Genomic DNA, 22413 nt, shown 5'->3' on the forward strand with positions numbered 1-22413 from the left:
TTTTCAATATCTTGCTCTCTCTCATCTTCTGGCACCCCTATAATTCTGATGTTGGTACGCTTGAAGCTGTCCCAGAGGCTCCTTACACTATCTTCGTATTTTCGGATTCTTTTTTCATTTTGCTTTGCCGGTTGGGTGTTTTTTGCTTCTTTGCATTTCAAATCTTTGCCTTGATTCTTGCACTCCTCTGGTCTGCTGTTGGGAGTCTGTATAGTATTCGTTATTTCAGTCCATGTATTCTTAATTTCTAGTTGGTTCTTTATCATAACATCGAGGGTCTCATTAGATTTCTTGAGGATCTCACTACATGTATTGGCGGCTTCTAGACATTTCTTAAGAGACCTTAAAAGTGTGGTTCTGAACTCAGTATCCTCCATTGACAGTTTTGTCCTGTTTCTTTGTCTCCGCATTTTTTATGCTTTCTTGGTGCACCCCCTAGTGGTCTTTGTGCGCAGTCTTGTTGTAGTTAAGCCTTGATTGTTGTCAGCAATACCAGGGGTGATTTGACCTCCAGGCCAACTGGCTATGAGAGTCCGCTGTGTCTGCAGTGGGAGAGCTTCTGTGCTGGATCTCTAGGGCGGTGCTAATCTAGCGTTTGCCTGAGGCTATCCGGCAAATGGCTCTGCGCAGGGCTTGGGCGGGGTGGGTCTCCGGGGAACCTACAGGGCGGGCTGGAGCAAGCAGTTATGGCTGCTCTCAGTTCTGCCCCTAGGGGCTCTGCCTCACAGAGTCCCAGCAACCGCTGCAAACCTCGGAGAGAAAGCTGCCTTCGAGTTCCGAGCGAAGTCAGACAGTCCCACTTCTCCCGTTTGAGTCTGGGTCCCTAAAGACTCGTCCGGATCTGGAGCTCAGAGTCTGAAACACCCTCCCGATTGAAAACAACAACCGCGCCCTCTGCCGCCAGCCCGCTCCTCGCGCGCACTCTGCACCTGAGTATTTCACTTCAGCACTGCGCCTCCTCTGAGTCTGGGTATGATATTCTCTTTCCTCCTAGTTGTAGAATTTCCATTCAGCCAGCCTTCCTGTGGTTCTGGATGATGTCAGTTCCGTCTTTTAGTTGTTTTTTGAAGTGGTTGTTCGAGGCAGCAATCTCCGGCGTTAACCTATGCAGCCATCTTGGTTCTCTCCGACACTAGTTCTTCTGGCCTGTTTCAACTTATGCTTAAAACAATTGAATGAGTTATTGATATTTAAACAGTATGATATTTCACATAAAAATATGAATTTCTGGTTTCTCTTAAAAGTGGTTTAACCTCAGGACAGCAAGTTCACAAATTGGTCTTTATTCTAATAGCACGGAGGGGTTTGGTATGGAAACCCTAATTTTTTTTAATGTTGACAAAAGAAACGTCCAATCCTGTAGAGAATTTTTCTGAATTTATTTGAGCCAAACTGACAATTGCAGGAAGCAAAATCTCAATGGATTGAGAAAATGCTCCAGAGAATGGCCGTTTTATAGCTTACTTTATACATTAGAATCAAAGGAGGAGATGTTACATGAAAGGGGGGAGGGATTTACATGAAATTCATTGGTGGTAAACTAGGGAGGTGGAAGAAATCAGAGCAGGGAAATCTTTGAGATTGGATAAAGAGCACAACAGAGCTCAGCTGGCGTGGCTCAGTGGTTGAGCGTCAACCTCTGAACCAGAAGGTCACAGTTTGATTCTTGGTCAGGGCATATGCCCAGGTTGCGGGCTCGATCCCCAGTAGGGGTTGTGCAGGACGAAGCCAATCAATGATTCTCTCTCACTGATGTTTTTATCTCTCTCTCTCCCTCTCCCTCCCTCCCTCTGTGAAATCAATAAAAAAAATATTTTTAAAAAAAGAATAAAATGGAGAGACACATACTTCTTTTAAATTGGAGGATACAGGATGGTTAACAATGAACAGTTATAGCATGTAGAACATGGTATTTGGGGAACAAGATAACAATGAGGGGTTCTGCCTGGCTGGTGTGGCTCAGTGGTTGAGCATTGACCCATGAACCAGGAGGTCACGGTTGGATTCCCATTCAGGGCACATGCCTAGGTTAAGGGAGGGCAGTGAGCAGGAGGCAGCCAATCAATGATTCTCTCTCATCATTGCTGTTTCTATCTCTCTCTTCCTCTCTCTGAAGTTAATAAAAATATATACAAATATATTTTTTAAAAACAACAACAAAATAACAATGAGGGGTTCTGTGGACTCAGTGGTATGGGTTGTACTCTGAGGGTCTGGAAAAAGGGGGTTGCTTAAACTTTCAAAGGGTATGTTATTTTAATTTTATTTCCCATTAATCCTCATCTGAGGATATTTTCCCATTGGTTTTAGAGAGAGTGGAAGAGAGAGGAAAAGAAAGAGAGAAACATCGATGTGAGAGAAACACATCAATGGGTTGCCTCCTGCACATGTCCTGACCAGGCCCTGGGCCAGGGAGGATCCTGCCTCTGAGGTACATGCCCTTGACTGGAATCAACCCAGGACCCTTGGGTCCGCAGGTCCATGCTCTATCCACTGAGCCAAACCGGCTAGGGCTCAAAGGGTATGTTATTTTAGATGCAAAAAGACAATAGACTTGCATGCATATTAGCATAACCAATGGACACAGACACTGGGACAGTGGGAGCTTATCCTGGAGGGTGTGGGATAGACAGGCTTACTTCTAGTAAATACTGACCTTTGTCAAGGAAACTATAAGCCTAGGATGTCACCACCTGCCACAGCTCGCTTTTAGTTAGGACTTCTTATGTTCAGATCATCCTGTTGTTATTGGTGCTGGAGTTCTTGAGTTCCCCAACATAGAAATCAAGAGGAAACCCCAGAGAAATTTCCAGACAGATTTTTTTTATTAGGCTTATGTTTGAGCACAAAAGAGGCAGCACAAAAGGAAGGACGGTCCTCTGAATTGGCTTGGGGACTGAGTTTGCTTGGCTGTTTTTATAAGCTGGGGACAAAGTGGGTGTGTGCAGACCAATCAGTAGAAACCACCAATCCTGAAAGGACATGAAAAAAGAAACAATAGGCTTTTGGGAAAAGGAAGTTTTGTGGAATTTTCCATGTCAGGGCAGGAAAAGCAAGCTATTAGAAGGGAGATAAAATTCTGCAATTGCTTTGAGCAGAGTGTGAGGGGGTAGTGACATTCAGATCTGATATTCCTTCTAGCTACCGCATCTTACTGGCTTCCTGGTCACTGAGCATTTTTCCACTCTTGGGCCCAAGTCCTTATACTGTCTCACTCTGTGGTTACTTTCAGTCTTTGAGTTTGTAAGGCCCACCATGCAGGCCTCCCCGATCTAGTCAGGTTTTGTAAGTGGCCCCTTTTTGTCCACATTAAAAATCAGATCCAGCCGAAACCGGTTTGGCTTAGTGGATAGAGCGTCAGCCTGCGGACTGAAAGGTCACAGGTTCGATTCCGGTTGGGGGCATGTACCTGGGTTGCGGGCACACCCCCCGTGGGAGATGTGCAGGAGGCAGCTGATCGATGTTTCTCTCTCATCGATATTTCTAACGCTCTATCTCTCTCCCTTCCTCTCTGTAAAAAATCAATAAAATATATTTTTTAAAAAAAATTTAAAAAAAAGAAAAAGAAATCAGATCAAAATAAAGTATTGATTTCATTTCCAGAGTAAACTTTCACTGTGAGAGAGTGAGACATCTTGGTGCAGCAGCCAAAAATTTCCACTTTTTAAAAAGTTGAATTATAACATACATGAGAATATATAAATCATAAGTGCTCAATTAAATAAAAGATAACACAGCTGTGTAATCATCACAAGTCAAGAAATAAAAATTACCAGTACCCCAGAAGCTTCCATTTTTGCCTTCTTCTCTATCACTATCACCCTCTCTTCTTTCCAACTATAAACATTACTAGGGGCCTGGTGCACGAAATTCGTGCACTGGGTGTGTGTGTGTCGGGGGTGTCCCTCAGCCCAGCCTGCCCCCTCTCACATACTGGGAGCCCTCAGGCGTTGACCCCAGCCCAGGCCTGACGCCTCTGATAGAGGCGTCAGGCCTGGGCTGGGGGCAGAACCAGTGATGGGGAGAAATGAGGGTCCCCTGCTGGGCGGGAGAGCGGGTTGGGGGCGAGTTGCCCTGCTGGCCTGCTTGATCGGGTCCCGGGCGACCACCGGCACTCACGCCCCCAACCCACTCTCCCGGGTTGAGGGCGTGAGTGCAGGCGGACGCCGCAGCCGCCTCGCCGGCCCGCTTCCGGATCTACCGGCGGGATCAGGTCTCAGGCGACTGCTGGCACTCACACCCCCAACCCGCTCTCTGATGGCGCTGTACCATCCTGCCTGCAATATGCAAATTAGCCGCCATCTTTTTTGGCGGTTAACTGCCATCTTAGTTGGCAGTTAATTTGCATATCTCACTGATTAGCCAATGAAAAAGGTATCGGTCGTACGCCAATTACCATTTTTCTCTTTTATTAGTATAGGATAGTTTATTTTTGCCTGATTTTGCATTTTATGGAAATGTAATCGTATACTATGTATTCTTTTATGTGTGTGTTCTTTCATTCTAAAGGCAGGAGAGTAAGAAGCTAGGAAAATTCTTTGGCAGGTAGAATGGGGAAAGTGAAACAGATTGCTAATTCACACTGGCCTCATCCAGCACCCTGCCTCACCTGCTGCCTTCTCCCTTAAGCATTAAGCCCTCAGGACAATGAGGTTCTCATCAGCATCAAATAATCTTAGGAACAAAGCCTCTGGTCTGTTGACCATCAACACAGAGTTTTGGTCAAACTAGAGATAACACCCAGGCCTCAGTTCTGTTTCAGCTCCGAACCCAGAAACACAGCAAAACCAGAAGAAGCGATGCCTTCGCTGACATCAGAACCAGATGCAATGACTAATGACCTCCTACCATAGTGCAGACCAATCAGTAGAAACCACCAATCCTGAAAGGACACACTAAAAGCTGATGAATATTCTATTGTGATCCTTCCCTGAGTCCTCCCCTAAAGTCCCTGTCTTTAGAAAACAGGTAAAAATCCTCAAGACAAGGGACCCAGTGCACTTGCACTCTCTCTATCTCCCTCTGTTGGTACCTTCCTCCTGTCCCCTTATTTCCTCAAGGCATGTACTAGTATCTTCACTTTCCATCTCCTAAACTCCAATAGCACTTTGGCTTCTGTAACTTGTCTCCTGAGCCCATGCAGCCCAGCTGGCTCACTTCTTCTACCTCTGTGATTTTCTAAATAAACTTCTTGCACTAGAGTTCTTGGCTCTGAATTCTTTCTTTGCTGAACTCAAGAACTGAGGTCAAACACCGCCACTAACAATTCTGTTTTTATGAGAGTCATCCATGTTGTAGTGTAAACCCATGATTTGCTCATTTTATGTTAGTACTCTAGTGCTGTTAGTACTCTAGTGTATATGAATATATGACAATTTACTTATCCATTCTACTATTGACGGCCATTTGGATTGTATTCAATTTTGAACTATTTAAAATATTGCCTGGTGCACATATGCATGCCTTTCTGTTGAGTATATACCAACCAGCTAAATTGCTTGGTTCTAAGATATGCAAACATTAACCTTTAGTACAGTGCTTCTCGACCTTCCTAATGCCGCAACCCTTTAATACAGTTCCTCATTTGTGGTGACCCCCAACCATAAAATTATTTTTGTGGCTACTTCATAACTGTAATTTTGCTACTGTTATGAATCGTAATGTAAATATCTGATATGCAGGATGTATTTTCATTGTTACAAATTGAACATAATTAAAGCATAGTGATTAATCACAAAAACAATATGTAATTATATATTATGAAATATTTATTTCTAATTACAAATAAATGAAATTTTGTCTTGAAGCATGGTGTAGCACGGGTAACAGTCTTAATATAACAACAGTTAAACTACATTGCTACATTTTGCGACAGTATGCGTAAAAAGCCAACGTCAGTGTGAAGGTTGAGATAGCTTCTTTCTCGCCAGATCAGAAATTCTCGAGGCAGTCTTTGCAAAAGCACAACAAAAATCATCTTCCACAACAAGTCTACTTCTGTATTTAGACTTGATAACCAACAAGCTGGAAAATGTTTCACAAAGATATGTTGTTGGAAATGGAAGAAGAAGGCGCAGCACAGTCTCAGACAGAACAGGACATGACTGCAAACACTTGACCCAGAATTTTGTGACTGGCATTGTAGAGAAATCAGTTCTCGCTGCATCGTTGCTAATAAGTTCAATGAACTCCTCTTGTGCTGTCTCAGGAGCATCTTCAACTTTGACTGCGAATGGGCTTCTGGCAAGTGCAAATGGGGTGTCAGGCAGATTTGGAGAGTACGATGAAATTTCGTCGGCAAGCTTGTGCAAGTATTCTTTCACAGAAATTATCATCATAATCCTTTTGTCTGGTTCAATGTCATGTTCCTCAAAGAAAGCAGATAAGGTAGGCAACATGTAAATTTTATTTTCTCCAATTTTTTTTTTGCCAAAGCTGAAGTTTCATTTGGAATGATCAGGTCTTTTCAGACAAATCGAGGCATGTTGCATTTGGTCCTTGCAGTGATAAATTTAACTCAACCAAGTAAGCTATTTTCTGCAGTTCACTTTTATCGCCGAAAAGTGCTTCGAACTGCTGTCTTGCTTTCTGATTTAAAAAACGTTTTGAGTTCATCACAAAGCTCAAAAACACATTTTAAAATTTTTCCTCTCGACAACCATCTCACTTCAGTGTGAAATAGCAGAGCATCGTTCAGTGCATCCAACTCATTGCAGTTGCGAAAACAGTCGACTGTTTAAAGTGCTCGCCTTGCCCTGGCTGGTTTGGCTCACTGGATAGAGTGTCGGCCTGGGGACTGAAGGGTCCCAGGTTCGATTCCGGTCAAGAGCATGTACCTTGGTTGCGGGCACATCCCCAGTAGGGGGTGTGCAGGAGGCAGCTGATTGATGCTTCTCTCTCATCGATGTTTCTAACTCTCCCTCTCCCTTCCTCTCTGTAAAAAAAATCACTAAAATATTTTTTTTAAAAAATGAAAATAAAGTGCTCGCCTTTACAAAATTGACACAACTTATGACGCTTTTCATTACTTCTTATAACTCTTGTGGCAGCGTCTTCGTTGTTAATATTTGCCGATGAATCATACAGTGAGTTCCGATGACTTTTGGTGACTCATTCAGTACCAAACGTTGAAATCCAGATCGACATCCTAGCATAGCTGGAGCACCATCTGTGCAAACACCACAAACCTTTTCCCAAGAGATCTTATGCTCTTTCAGAAATGAACCAACTGTGTCAAATACATCACATGCAGTAGTTGTCATTTCAAGAGGTTTGCAAAAAAGAAACTCATCTTTAAAGTCGCCATCATTACTATACCTCACATAAACCAGTAACTGTGAACAGTTTGCAACGCCTGTAGACTCATCAAGCTGGATACTAAATATTGGAAGTGGAGCAGATTTAATTTCCTGGATTACCTGATCAAGAATATCAGCAGACATGTCATCTATTCTTCTGCGGACAGTGTCGTTAGATAAGGAAATTGCACTCAATTTCATAACAAATTCGTCTCCAATCATAACTCGAACACTGTCTTTGGCCGCTGGCAACAGTAATGGTGTGAGGTTTCATAGCTCTGGCGATTCTGAGTGCCACCAAATATGAAGCTTCAACGGCTGCTACGTTTTGTTTGTGGTGCTTGCCACCAGGGTCAAGTCTGGCTTTCTTGAGTCCATCAGCTTTGCTTCTAAAATAGTTGGTATCCTTGCCGGCAAAGCTCGGATGCTTGCTATCAAAACTGCGTTTTAGTTTGTTCGGCTCCATAGATTCGGCTGATAGAACTTCACAACAAATAACACATTGCGGTTTTTCAATTCCTGCTGTAATTACTGAGGTAAAACCATACTGTAAAAAATCCTCACTATATTTTCTTTTCTTAACGTTCTTCTCTACACGATCCATTGTCATGGGATGGTTTGCTAGTGAAAATAATATATAACAATAGCTTTAATAATACAAAAGATGATACATGGCATAGTTCAGTTAATTCAGTTCATTAAAGTTTCCTATGATTTACCATTCTCTGTGTGGTTGTTTTTACATACCTGTTACTATCACAAGGGGGCAGTATTCACAGCAACCACCTCTGAATATAAATAGACCGATCAGCATCCAGATTAAGTTCCCATGGTACAGATATTTTTTTTTTTGCAGTAGTTGATGATTTTACAGTACATGATTTTACATTTACCCAGTAATTATAATTCATGAAGTGTCGTTTTACCTCCAATACTGCTGCTTTCAACCTAGTAGCTGCTTTCAACACAGCAGCTGCTTTCTACACAGTAGCTGCTCTCTACACATGTGTGACTGGTCCGCATAAGTACATTATGGTGCCAACCCTGTCACATACACCTGTATTTGTACGGGGTGTATGTGATGGGGTTGGTGCGATGATGTCATCACGCCGGGTACTCGTATGTGGGCGTATCTGCATGTGGGCAGACCCGCCTGGAGATGGATAGAGGAGCTGTGTCTCAGTTCCTAAGATGATCGAAAATGTGTTTTCCGATGGTCTTGGCGACCCCTGTGAAAGGGTCAATCGACCCCCAAAGGGGTCGTGACCCACAGGTTGAGAACCGCTGCTTTAGTACCTACTGACAAACAGTGTTGCAAAGTGGTTTTCCCAATTTATGTTCTCACCAGCACAATGAGAGATTCAGTGCTTAACATCCTCACTAACATTGGTATTGTCTTTTAGTTGTAACCTTTCTTTGAATATGTAAAGGTATTTCATTGTGGTTTTAGTTTGCAATCCTTTTCTTACTAATTCAGCTAAGCACCTATTCATATATTTATTGGTCATTGACTTTCCTCTGTGAAACAATTAGGTTGTTTGTCTTTTCTTATTAATCTACTAGGGGCCCGGTGCACGAAATTCGTGCACTGGGGTGGGGGTGTCCCTCAGCCCAGCCTGCCCCCTCCCACATACTGGGAGCCCTCAGGGGATGACCTAGTGACGGCTTAGGCCCGCTCCCTGCTCCCCTTGGGGAGCGGGCCTAAGCCGCAGTCTGGCCACCCTTTGTGGGAGGTGACCGGGCTGATCAGGGCAAGGCACCAGCCCCATCACCCCGCTGCTGCACCCACTGCCAGTCACCACAGCCAGCAAGGTATTTTCATAAACACAGACTTCAGTCCCTTCACCATAAAAAAAAAAAAATAACAACTTTCTTTAAGCATTTTCAAGATGTATCTTTCATATAATAATAATTTCTTTATTATTTTTTTAATCCTCACCTGAGGATATGTTTCCATTGATTTTTAGAGAATGTGGAAGAGAAAGGGAAAGACAGAGAGAAACATCAAAGTGAGAGGAACACACCCTAACCAGTTTGGCTCAGTGGATAGAGCGTCAGCCTGCAGACTCAAGGGTCCCAGGTTCAATTCCGGTCAAGGGCATGTACCTAGGTTATGGGAAAACCCCAGTGGGGAGTGTGTGGGAGGCAGCTGATCAATGTTTCTCTCTCATCGATGTTTCTAACTCTCTATCCCTCTCCCTTCCTCTCTGTAAAAAATCAATAAAATATATATATTTTTTAAAAAGTGAGAGGAACACTTTGATTGGTTGCCTCCTGCATGAGCCCTGACCTGGGCCCCGGCCAGGGAGGAGCCTGCAACCTAGGTACATGCCCTTGGTCAGAATTGAACTCAGACCCTGCCATTGGCAGGCCAAAGCATTATCCACTGAGCCAAACTGGCTAGGGCAGGATATGACATTTCTTAGCCCTCCAGCAGCAGACCTTTGTTTTTTTCACCAGGAGTGTGGTGAAAAACCCTAGATCACTTTTTGGATTCTTATTACCCAAGTTACTAAGAATATTACCAGTGGCATACAGGGAGCTTAACCAATGAGCGGTCAGAAAAGGTGTTTCCTCTGTAGTTCACACCAATTGCCGGCTTGGCCCCCCACCTGCACCCCAGGCCTGATGTCTCTGGCCCAGGCTTCAGGCCTGGGCAGGAGACCCCCATCTCCCCCCGATCACCGGCTCTGCCCTTGCCCAGGCCTGATGCCTCAGCCAGAGGCGTCAACCCCCATCACCCTCCAATTGCCAGATCAGCCCCTTGCCCAGGCCTGACGCCTCCACCAGAGGTGTCAGGCCTGGGCAGGAGACCCCCATCTCACTTCGATCACTGGCTTTGGGGAAGCTTCTGGGGCTAGCCTGTGGCATGGGATGGCGGCTCACGCTGGCAGCTGCGTTGTCCTGCACTGCCTGCAGTATACAAATTAGCCGCCATATTTGTTGGTGGTTAATTTGCATATCACACTGATTAGCCGATGGGAAGCGTAGTGAAGGTACGGTCAATTACCATGTTTGTCTATTATTAGACAGAATGAGAATTCTTTAGAGATTCTGAATACAAGCTCCTTCATTTGTTGTGCATGGTACAAATATCTTCTCCAGCTCTGTGTCATGCCTGCTTTTCATTCTAATAGTGTCTTTTGAGTAAAAGAAATATATTTTTAAAAATATATATTTTATTGATTTTTTTACAGAGAGGAAGGGAGAGGGATAGAGAGTTAGAAACATTGATGAGAGAGAAACATCGATCAGCTGCCTCCTGCACATCCCCCACTGGGGATGTGCCCACAACCGAGGTACATGCCCTTGACCCGAATCGAACCTGGGACCCTTGAGTCCGCAGGCCAACGCTCTATCCACTGAGCCAAACTGGTCAGGGCTAAAAGAAATATTTTAAATTTTATTTTATTATTATAAGATTTATTATCTCTTAACATGAGATCTGCCTGCTTAAGAATTTTTAAAGTATACAATACAGTATTTTAGATACAATGTTGTACAACAGACCTGTAGAGTTTATCTTGCTTAACTAAAATGTTACGCTTGTTAACTAATAACTGTGAGAACAGTTGGGAGCCGAAAACCAGGATTACAGGCCTTATTAGGGCCAAGAGACCTGCCGGGCTATCTCCCAATTGGAGGACAGCAGCACGTGCAGGGGTGGGCATGCCTTTTGCAGGACGGAATGGGAAGGAATGGGGGCTTAGTGTACTCGGCGCACGCTGATTGGTGGCTTAATGTAGGGTCCTTATAGGACAAGGGCTTAGGGTATTTGGCAGGTGTGGATTGGTGGTCCAATGTATAGTCCATATAAGGTACATGGTTAGTCGCTCAGGTATCTCTAGGCTGCAGGTTACATCATACTCCGCCCACCAGTTGGGGCGAAGGGAGGATCTATCAATAACTCCCCATTTATTCCTCTCCCTGCCATCTGGCAAACACCATTCTTCAGTTCCACAAATTTTACAATTTTAGATTCTTCATATAAAAGGAATCATGCAATAGTTGTCTTTCTGTGACTGGCTTCTTCCACCAGCATAGAGAGCCATGCTGAGCCAGGGGGAAGGAGCTATGGTGACTACCAGCTTAAGCTAGTAGTCCTTGTTCTCTCCCAGGCAGCTAGGTTGTGCTGGTCTCATCAGCATTGCAAACTGGCAGGCCAGAAACCAGTTCACTGAAGACCCTTACAGAAAAGTTGGGACACTAGAGCTGATAGAAGCTGGGAGCTGGGGTTCTCTTCCTGACCATATTACAGCATACCAGGGGTGTCCTGAATCTCCTCCCACTTTGGTAAGTTTGTTTTCCTATTCACCTGGTATAAAAGCCTTTCAGTGACTGAATTGTTGCTGAATCTGTGAATTCATGGGGGAAAGAGGATTCAGGGTTTTCTAGTCACCACCTTAAAGATGTTACTTCTGAAGATTTCTCTTTTATTTCTGCCTTGACAGATTGTATTTTTATTTTTATAGTTCCTTTTTGGTTAAAAAGAAATTAAGCAGAGAATTTTTTACAATTTTTGTTTTTATTATGAAACATTTTTCACATGCCAAAGAATATATATAATGTGCATATGACATAGGAATAACAAAACAAGCAACTAATCATTCTTTTCATGTAACCTCCCCCAACTAATAATTCTTTTCATGTTGAACTGATACTTTTGGTCTTTCTCAACTCTGTTCAAATTTGCCGTAACAGAACGCTTGGCCACTCTTGCTGGTCAGTTCAAATTTTCAGGACACTTTGTGTGGTGGCAAAGCTGCAAGCAACAGGAGGCAAAACAGTCTCTGCCTCTGAGAATATAAAACATGTTCACCGGCACGTTTCTGCCCTTTGTTAAGATGGACAAGAAGCCATTCTGACTTGTGATCTGCCAATTCAGTGCTCCCCTGATATTCTCCCAGCCCAGGATGAGGGTCTGTAAACAGGCCCCATCAGGACCAGACACCTTGCCAGGTATACTTTCCTCCAAGACACCACTGGCCTGTGTGGGCTAAGCATTCCAAGAAACCGCATAATACTGCATCTGAGCCCAGCTTCTGTGATGTTGAACCCTGCTTCTCTCCAGCCCGGAGAGGAGCCAGTCCTGCGAGTGTTTTCTCCTCCAGCAATCAAAACTGAGATTTCAGCCTCAAACACACCCTCCATATGCTGCCATGGAATTTGAGATGTGTCACTGGTTGCTTCTTTTCTGAATCACACTTGCTTGAATAGAAGGGACTATTGGTGGGTGTAGGTCATGCACATAGGCCCACTCTCGTATCCACCACACAACACAAGGCCTCCCTCTACTGCTCTTCCGGTCTGTATTTGTGACTTTGTGTTTCCTGGGATGTGATACCAGAGAGCGCTGGGCCCCCGGAGGAGACTCTTTGTCATAGCAAACACCCTGTCTTCCTAGAAAAGAACCTACCATATATCGGTTCTTTTTCCAGCCATCACCTCTGTCTCTGCCTTTCTACAGCCTCTTACTTTTCCAATAGTTTCTGTGGTCGAATTGCTTCTTTTGTCCACTGAGCCCAATTAGAGCGGGAGCTCCCTAAGAAACGATCTCTAACCTCATGCTTTTTAAACCCTCAACAGCACTGAGTAATGGACTTGCCCACCCCCAGTTCTCTGTTGGAAATCTAGTTTGGAGATGGTGGGGGTGAGATGGTAGAGAGAGGGAATAGGAAGAAAAAAGAGGACACTTCATCAGAATGCCAGGTTCTGGGAGGTAAGCAAGAGATACGACAATTAGATGTAGGCCTGCACATATCTCTGTGCATGTTGCGTGGGGATGAGGGTGGTAGTGGAGGGAATAAGGCTGAGATAAGGATACAATTGAGATCCAGGGATATAACTTCATCTTCACAGGAGGTGCTCCTTTTAACTAACTGGATAATGACTCAGACACTGATGAGGCTAGTGAATGACAGACAGCTTGGTGCAGGCAGGATAGGACTGCTGGCAGAGGGGACTGGTTTTGGTGAGTGGAAATCTCCTCCCTGAAGGAAAGTGCAGAAAACATAAACCATTGATAGATTCTCCTTTCTCCACCCACAGGTCTTCTACGTCAAGATGCCCTGGCCTGACAGCACCATCCCTCGGCCCCCAGCACCTTGCTGTGCCTCTAAACCTGTCCCCAAGCCCTCCCTCTTGGAGTCTGTCTCCCAGGAGTTTGGCAACCTGACCCATCTTTTGTACTGGCCTTCAAGCCCAGGAGAAGAAAAGGACCTATTGGCCTCCACCAGCCCCCAGAACTCCACCTACTACCTGAGGGGTCCTGCGCAGGCCAGCTATGCCCTGGGAGGCTACCTGGAGGCCATCCTTGTGGCCAGAGACCATAGGGGCAGGCCCAAGACCCACGGTGGGGATCTGTTTCGGGCACAGCTGCTGGGTCCTGACTTGAAGGCAGGGGCCCCCGGGGATGTCCAGGATCTGGAGAACGGCACATACCTGCTGTCCTTCCCCCTTCTTTGGGCTGGGCAGGCCCAGGTGCAAGTGCGGCTGATCCATTCCAGCGAGGCAGTTGGGGTTCTGCGAAGAATCTGGAGAGAGAAAAGAGCCACTGTTGATTTTAGAGGGTATTTCCGGGGACCCACAGGCATTGAAGAGACTGTGATTTGCAATGTTGACCCTCTGTCCATTGGAACAAGAGGGCCTACCTGCCAGTACAGAAATACGGATTCGGGTGAAGTCTGGTTCTGTGCTCAGCCCTCTACACTGCCCTGCAACTCTTTAGTTGGGCACTCAAGTGGAAGTTACCTGAATGTAACTACTCGACATGATGAGGCCCTGCTGGCATGGTAAGGAAACATAAGAGTAGGGAAGCTTGTACCAACAGGAAGCCACATCCTTCTTTCTAAATATTGTCCCTGGGACACAATGACCCTCCCCAGTTTACTAGTATACCACTCCTTTATTTATACTCTCATTCAACAGCTGCTTGTTGCGGGCCTATTATATGACAGACATTTCTAAACAGATATGTACCACAAGAAACTGGTCAGGCTATCCATTTAAGGAAGGTTACAATTGATCTGGGGTTTAAAGAAAAAAATAGGAATTCTCCAGAAAGATAAGAGATAAGATGTTCAAGGCAGAGCAGATGACCTCAGGGCAAAAGTGTCTTGAGTGCCTCATTTATTTATTTAAACTAGAGGCCCGGTGCACAAAAATTTGTGCACTCGGGGTTGGGAGAGGAGGTCCCTCAGCCTGGCCTGTGCCCTCTCACAGTCTGGGACCCATCAGGAGATAAGGACCTGCTGGTTTAGGCCTGCTCCTGGGTGGCAGAGGGCAGGCCTAATCCTAGGTGTAACCCCTGGTCGGGCTCAGAGCAGGGCCCATTGGGGAGTCGGGGCCCCGCCTCCTGTCATGCACAGAGCAGGGCGGATTGGGAGGTTGCCATGCCACCCTCAGTCATGCTCAGGGTAGGGCCGATTGGGGGGTTGGGGCACCACCCCCTGTCACACTCAAGGCAGGGTCCATAGGGAGGTTGCAGCGCCACTCCTGTCATGCACAGAGCAGGGCCGATCAGAGGGTTGGGGCTCCGCACCCTGTCACACTGATCCCGGTGCTGGGAAGCCTCGCTGCTCCGCTGATCCCAGGGCCAGGACGCCTCTCGGCTCCCCTGATCCCTGGCCCGGAGGCCTCTCGGCTCCGCTGATCACCGGGGCGGGAGGCCTCTCTGCTCCGCTGATCGTGGGGCCTCCGACTCCGCTGATCACGGGGCCGGGAGGCCTCTGGACTCCGCTGATCACCGGGGCTGGGAGGCCTATGGACTCCGCTGATCACCGGGGCTGGGAGGCCTCTGGACTCCGCTGATCACGGGGCCGGGAGGCCTCTGGACTCCGCTGATCACCGGGGCTGGGAGGCCTATGGACTCCGCTGATCACTGGGCCAGGAGGCCTCTGGACTCCACTGATCACCGGGGCTGGGAGGCCTCTCGGCTGATCACCGGAGTTGGGAGGCCTCTCGGCTGATCACCGGGCCGGGAGGCCTCTGGACTCCGCTGATCACCGGGGCTGGGAGGCCTATGGACTCCACTGATCACCGGGCCAGGAGGCCTCTCGGCTGATCACCAGGCCAGGAGGCCTCTGGACTCCGCTGATCACCGGGCCAGGAGGCCTCTCGGCTCCGCTGATCACCGGGGCCGGGAGGCCTCTTGGCTCCGCTGATCACTGGGGCGGGAGGCCTCTCGGCTCCGCTGATCGCGGGGCCTCCGACTCCGCTGATCACCGGGGCCGGGAGGCCTCTCGGCTCCGCTGATCACCGGGGCCGGGAGGCCTCTCGAGTCCGCTGATCACCGGGGCTGGGAGGCCTCTCGGCTCCGCTGATCCCAGGCCCTGAGGCCTCTCTGCCCTGCTGCTTCAGGGCTGTTTGGCTTCGCTCTGCTTGGAGCCTGAGTATGCAAATTAACCGCCATCTTTTAGCTTCTATAATTGAAACATTGTATCTTTTGGAGTTGTTGCTTCAGGAGCTCAGAGCCCCGCAACTGCGGGGATCCTTGACTTTCTCCATCGCTGGGGCAACCAAGCCTCCTATTCTCAGCTGCCTGGCTGCCAGCCGCCATCTTGGCTGACAGTTAATTTGCATATCTCGCTGATTAGCCAACGAAAAAGGTATCGGTTGTACGCCAATTACCATTTTTCTCTTTTATTAGTATAGGATTCCTGCCTGCACTTAGATTTTCATCTAAAAATAAATAAATACATAAAAATTCCTTCTTTTGTTAGATCTTCAATTATTTAAAAATCTATTTTTTAAAAACATTAAAAAATTTTTTTGTTCAGAATTTTTAGTGGTTCTCAGTGTAAGGGTTGGTGTGAATACTTGGTTCTGCCATATTATCAGAAAAATGAATCTCCATTCTATTTTATTTGTTCCTACTATATCTTTGATATGTGTTCCTTTGATTTATTTCAGGATTTATTTCTTTTTTATTTTATACAATTATATTTATTAATATGAAAAGATACTCCTATCAGTGGTAATAACCAAAAGAGACAGTATGCCTATTGAAATCGTAGATTTTTAGGCAAGCAGCCCTGTGTTAAGCAGAAAATTGGGGCAGGCCTGCTGGAGCATCCAGCAGCCTCAAGCAGAGTGGGATGGAATCTGGTGAGGAGTAACTGTGATAGCGCCCAATGGGAACAGCCTCTTATGCAAGCATATGTGGAATACCTCATTATAGCCCCTTATTTCTTTTTTTTCTAATTTCATGATTCAAAACAATTCACAAATCTATCAATCTTCCTTATATGGGATAAAAATAGTTAAGGCTATAAATTTCCTTCAGGGTACAGCTTTAGCCTATATTCTTCAAATTTTTATATATGGAAACTTCATTTTTATTCATTTTCACATGTTTTGTAATTTACACAGTAATTTTCTCTTTAATTCATGAACTACTTAGGAATTATGTTTAGTTTCTTTTTTTAATATATTTTATTGATTTTTTTTTAATTTTTTTTTTTACAGAGAGGAAGGGAGAGGGATAGAGAGTTAGAAACATCGATGAGAGAGAAACATCGATCAGCTGCCTCCTGTACACCCTCCATTGGGGATGTGCCGCAACCAAGGTACATGCCCTTGACCGGAATCAAACCTGGGACCCTTCAGTCCATAGGCCAATGCTCTATCGAATGAGCCAAACAGGTTAGGGCTATATTTTCTTAAAAAATAGTTTGTATTCTCACCCAGCCAGTGTGGCTCAGTGATTGGGCATCGATCTATGAACCAGAAGGCTGCAGTTCAATTCCCGGTTAGGCACATGCCTAGGTTGTGGGATGCAGGAGGTGGCCGATCAATGGTTCTCGCTCATCATTGATGTTCCTATCTCTCTCGCCCTCTTCCTTCCTCTCTGAAATCAATACAAATATATATTTAAAAATAAATAAAATAATTTGTATTCTCTATTTCTCCAGAATGGAATTCTGAACCTATTTGATTTAGATTGTTGACATTTTTATTCCAAACATGTATATCTTCACTAATTTTTCTGAGTGCTCAATCTATTAGCTTAGACATAAGTGTATCATACTGTGTTTGTAGATTTGACTATTTCTCTGTGATTCAGGCTGTTTTCAATCTATACTTTTCAAGGTTATGTTGTTAAGTATATTCAACTTTGTGATTGTCTTATGTTAATGGTAAATTACTCATGTTACTTTCTTGCTTTTAGTCTTAAGTTCTAATTTTGATACTATGAATATTATAACAATTCTCATTTGTTTAGTGTTTTCATAGTATATATTTTTTCTTCTCTTTATATTTTAACATTTTGTGTGAAATAATTGTAGGTAGGTCTCTTGACATGAAATGTGGCATAGTTTCATTTGTTTAGGCACAGTTAAATAAATCATAAAATAGACTAAATCCATGAAGATAACTAACTTTACCTAAACATAATAGGTATTCAAACCAATGGAGAATATGTTGAATAGTAAATAAATAGAAAAGAATATAATTCTATTTGAACTCTAGAGTATATACATAAAAATCAATGTTAGGAAAATTAAAGACCTAAATGTAAAAAAAAAAAAAAAAAAAAGGAAAACTTCAAAAAGAAAATATTGTTTTTATTTTGGGTCAGGAAAATATTATTTAAGATATAATAAACGGCACAAATCATAAAAAATATTTATAAATTAGGTGTTATATAAATCAAAAATTTCTCCATTACAAAAAGTCCCATAAACATAGTTTAAGTCAAGATATAGACTGGAAGATTATATCTGTAACATACATAATTAATACAGAATTAGTACTTACAATAGAAAATAGTTGTTATATGTATCAATAACTCATTCATTTTCCTTGCTGCCTAGTATTCCATTGTATACGTTTGTTTAACCATTCTCCCATTGTAGGACATTTGGGTTATTTCCAGTTTTTTACTATTATGAGTAAACTTTCCATGAATATTCATACATAGGTTTTTATTCATTTCTCTGGAATAGCTGCCTGTATGTGATTGCTGGGTTGTACAATTAGTGGACATTTAGTTTTATAAGAAACTACCAAATTATTGTCCAGAGTGGCCTTACCATTTACAATCCCGTCAGCAATGTCTGAGAGGTCCAGTTTCTCATCACCCTCCCCAACATTTAGTTTTAACATTATTTCTAATTTTATCTGTTGATCTATTCATTTCTAAAGAAAGATCTAATTCAAACCTGGCAAAACGTTAAGATCCTGTAGAGCTGGATGTTGTGTACACAAAAAAGTAAATTTTAAAATGTGCGTAGGAGGTAGGAAAATAAGGCAGATAACAAGGGCAGATGAGTCGTTCAAGAAGTTGTCCTATGAAGGAAAGGAACCTGACAGAGTTGTAGCTATAGGAAGAGGTCATGGAAGAGGCAGTTTATTCAGTGGAGCAGATGTGATTATGTTTATATTCTGAGAGAGAGAAAAGGGGGCACAATCTAAAAGATGCGGAAGGAGGTAGCAGTAGCAGATAGATGTGTCAGATCTCCTGAGTAGAGAGAGCAGGAAGTGAGGATGGGTGCAGAGACTGACATATTTCCTGATAAAAAAGTGAATGTTAAGAAAGCTCCTGTTGATTAGGAGGTGCTGCCCCATCCCTCTCTCCCGGGCCTGGGAAGTGAAGGAAGAAAGATGAGGTAAGAAAGATGCTTCTCCCAATCTCAAATGTCCTACACTTGGGGAATGGTGGAAACACACAAAAAGATTGCCCAATAGCATTTCCAGCCTCACTGGAACTGTCGTCCATCAGTTCATACACTCAAATATTTACTCTTATTTAATAGCTACTTATTTCATTATTGCCTCCTCAGCAACTTATATTCCTACTAGAGGCCCAGTGCATGAATTTCATGCACAGGGAAGTGGGGGGGGAGGGGGAGTTCTCCCAGCCCGGCCTGCACCCTCTCTAATCCGGGACCCCTCAGGGTATGTCGGACTGCCTCTCGAAATCCGGGACCCGCTGGCTCCTGACTGCTTGCTTGCCTGCCTGCCTGCCTGATCACCCCTAACCCCTCTGCCTGCCTGCCTGATTATATCCCTAACCCCTCTGCCTGCCTGCCTGATCGCCTCTAACCACCTCTGCCTGCCTGATTGCCCCTAACCGCCTCTGCCTTGCCCTGCACCTGGGACCCAAGATTCCCTCCACCAGCTAGTCCCAGGCACCCAGGACCCAAGCCAGCTTCGCCTGGGCCCGCTGCAGCCACAGGGGACCGTGGGCACTTGGCTTCGCCCGACCCGCAGCTGCAGGTGCCCAGGACAGCAGGGCGGGCGGCTTGTCCCTCTCCCGGGCCGCAGCCTGGCTGGTCCCATTCCTCTCTCTCCAGTGTTGAGTGTCTGAGCAGTTCTGGCACAAGGGTGCAAGGGTGTGATGACCATTTGCATATTAGCTCTTTATTATACAGGATTGTCTGAGTTTTTGTTTTGGTGAAATTTTTTTTAAAACTTTAATCTGCTTTATTACAGTATAATTTATATACAATGAAATAGTCTTGTTTGGCCCTAGCCGGTGTGGCTCAGTGGATAGAGCGTCAGCCTGCGGACTGAAGGGTCCCAGGTTCGATTCTGGCCAAGGGCACATGCCTGGGTTGCAGGCTCAATCCTCAGTAGGGGGCATGCAGGAGGCAGCCGATCAATGATTCTCTCTCATCATTGATGTTTCTCTCTCTCCCCTCTCCCTTCCTCTCTGAAATCAATAAAGAAATATATATTTTTTTAAAAAGAAATAGTTTTGTTTGAAATGTGCAGGTCAATGAGATTTTTTGTTTTGTTCTGTTTTTAATCCTCAACCAAGGATTTTTTCTATTGATTTTTAAAGAGAGTGGAAGAGATGGGGAAAGACAGAGAGAAATATTGATGTGAGAGAAACACATCGATTGATTACCTCCTGCATAAGCCCCGACCAGGGCCCCGGGCCAGGGAGGAGCCTGCATCCTACACTCTATCCACTGAGTTTTAATAAATGTTTATACCCATTAACTGTCACCACAATCAAGAAATAGAACATTTCCACCACCTCTAAAGATTCCCTGTGTCCCTTTACAGTCAATTTTCCTCATCCACCTCCAGCCCCAGGCAAGCACTGATTTGCTTTCTGAAAGCAGGTATTAGTTTTGCCTTTTCTAGAATTGCATAAAAATGTAATCATACAGTTTGTACTCTTGTATCTGGCTTCTTTCACTCAGTAACATGCTTTTGAGATTCATCCATGTTGTTGCATATCAGTAATTTTCTCTTTTTTATCGATGAACGGTGTTCCATTGTACAGATATACTACAGTTTATTTATCCATTTGCCTCTTGAACATTTGGGTGGTTTCCACTTTTAGCAATTATGAATCAAACTGCTGTTAATATTGGGGCATAAGACTTTCATAGACAAATATTTTTGTTTCTCTGTGGAATTTTTTTACTACTAGACTTTATGAATTATAACTGTTTTAGATTTACAAAGAAATAGTACAGAGATTCCCCTATCTGCTTTCCCCCATAATTTCTCCTATTATTAACATTTTATAGTAGTGTGGTATGTTTGTTGCAATTCATGAACCAATATCGATACATTATTATTAAGTCCATAGTTTATTTAGGTTTCTTTAGTTTTAACCCAGTGATTTTTCAATGGTGAGCTGCAATAATTTTTAAAACATACAATACCTGACTAGTCGGGGGCACTGACCTTTTTTCCCTTAGACTGTCAAACAAACAAACAAAAAATAACAGTCAAATAACAATAGCTGTCCAGCGTGAATGAATCAAAATTATACCTTTTTTTTTTTTGTCAGATCAGCAAAAAAAAAAAAAAATAGCATTTTTTGGTGTGTCACAGAATTGTAGTAATTAATTTGTGTCTGTCATGAGATGAAAGAAGGTTAAACATTGCTATTTTATTTTATTTTTTAAATATATTTTTATTGATTTCAGAGAGGAAGGGAGAGGGAGGGAGGGAGGGAGAGAGATAGAAACATCATCAATGAAAGAGAATCATGGATCAGCCGCCTCCTGCACATCCCCTAGTGGGGATCGAGCCTGCGACCCAGGCATGTGCCCTTGACTGGAATCAAACCTGGGACCCTTCAGTCCACAGGCCGACGCTCTATCCACTGAGCCAAACCGGCCAGGGAAAACATTGCTATTTTAATCTAATGTCCTTTTTCTGTTCCAGAATCCCATCCAGAATCCTGCATTACATTTAGTCGTCAAGGTTCTCGGTTGTGACAGATTCTTATACTTTCCTTATTTTTGATGACTTTGACAGTTTTGAGGGGTATTGGTTAATTATATTGTAGTAGTCCTCTCTATTGAAATTTGTCTGATGTTTTTCTTATGATTAGAGGCGGGTTATGGTTTTGAGGAAGAAGGTCACAGAGACCAGGTTACATTTCCATCACATTATACCAAGTGTACATGCCACCGCCGTGATTTCTGAGTGCGGACTTTAACCTGGCTGGCAGTGTTTCTCCACCACAAAACTACTCCCCCACACCCCCTCCTTCCACACTGTGCCCTTGGGCAGCGCTAGGTACGGCCCACACTTCCGTAGTGAGGGATTATGATCTCCACTGTCCGAGTTTGTTGTAACAAAAATTATTCTGCTCATGTTCCTTCTGAATGTAGTGCTAGGAAGAGAGAGTTTCTTTCTCCTGGCTTGGGTACCCTTCTTTATCAGAGAAGCACTGCATGGTCCAGCTTGGATGTTCTTTTGTTGCCTGGCCTGTTAGTAAACTGAGAGCTCGTGGGTAGGCTGATTGCAGGAAGTCCAGGTTCCTGCTAAGATTTTCTCTTTCTTCCATCCCTTTTTTCTGATTCTTGATTGTAATTGCTTCATTATAAAAGTGCTCATTGTATTGTAGCTACCTCAAACTCTTTTAGGACTTAGGCAGAGTAGAAATTATAAGTCAACCATCATATCCCTATACTGGATTCCAGTTTTCACCTGCTCAGCCCCCTCAATGCTCACTCTTGGTGTTTCTCCAGGCAAGTGACAGACAAGGTGCTCCCTCGGGGCATTTCTCCAATCCGAATCAGAAGGGCAGCCCCAGGAAACAGCAGCCTGGGTGAGTGGGGCTGGCAATTGCTGGGGACCGGGCAGGTGTGGGGTGGGGAATAGACGTAGGGGGTTTTAGTCCTTGACTGGGAGTTGAGCC

General features: G+C 44.4%; 1 protein-coding gene and 1 long non-coding RNA gene across 9 annotated transcripts in view; one reads left to right on the forward strand and one right to left on the reverse strand.

Annotated features, from left to right (window-relative positions):
- The window catches only part of LOC132233280 (NXPE family member 3-like), a 63904-nt gene that overhangs the window by 27308 nt on the left and 14183 nt on the right, over nucleotides 1–22413 (forward strand). For 5 of the 8 annotated variants that reach the window (XM_059693685.1, XM_059693682.1, XM_059693687.1 and 2 more), the window contains 2 exons: nucleotides 13347–14089; nucleotides 22244–22323. In XM_059693685.1, coding sequence (XP_059549668.1) covers nucleotides 13347–14089; nucleotides 22244–22323 — 823 coding nt within the window. Of the gene's footprint in view, nucleotides 1–5930; nucleotides 6388–6991; nucleotides 7835–13346; nucleotides 14090–22243; nucleotides 22324–22413 lie in introns of those variants that run through there. The other 3 variants (XM_059693686.1, XM_059693681.1, XM_059693688.1) reach the window with 2 other exon arrangements.
- On the reverse strand, nucleotides 8154–8505 carry LOC132233283 (uncharacterized). The gene is made up of 2 exons (XR_009452579.1): nucleotides 8283–8505; nucleotides 8154–8246 (listed from the first exon to the last, which is right to left on the reverse strand). It is a non-coding gene; the product is annotated as an uncharacterized LOC132233283 (long non-coding RNA).

The sequence above is a fragment of the Myotis daubentonii genome, chromosome 4 (assembly GCF_963259705.1).
Source record: "Myotis daubentonii chromosome 4, mMyoDau2.1, whole genome shotgun sequence".
Lineage (NCBI taxonomy): Eukaryota > Metazoa > Chordata > Mammalia > Chiroptera > Vespertilionidae > Myotis > Myotis daubentonii.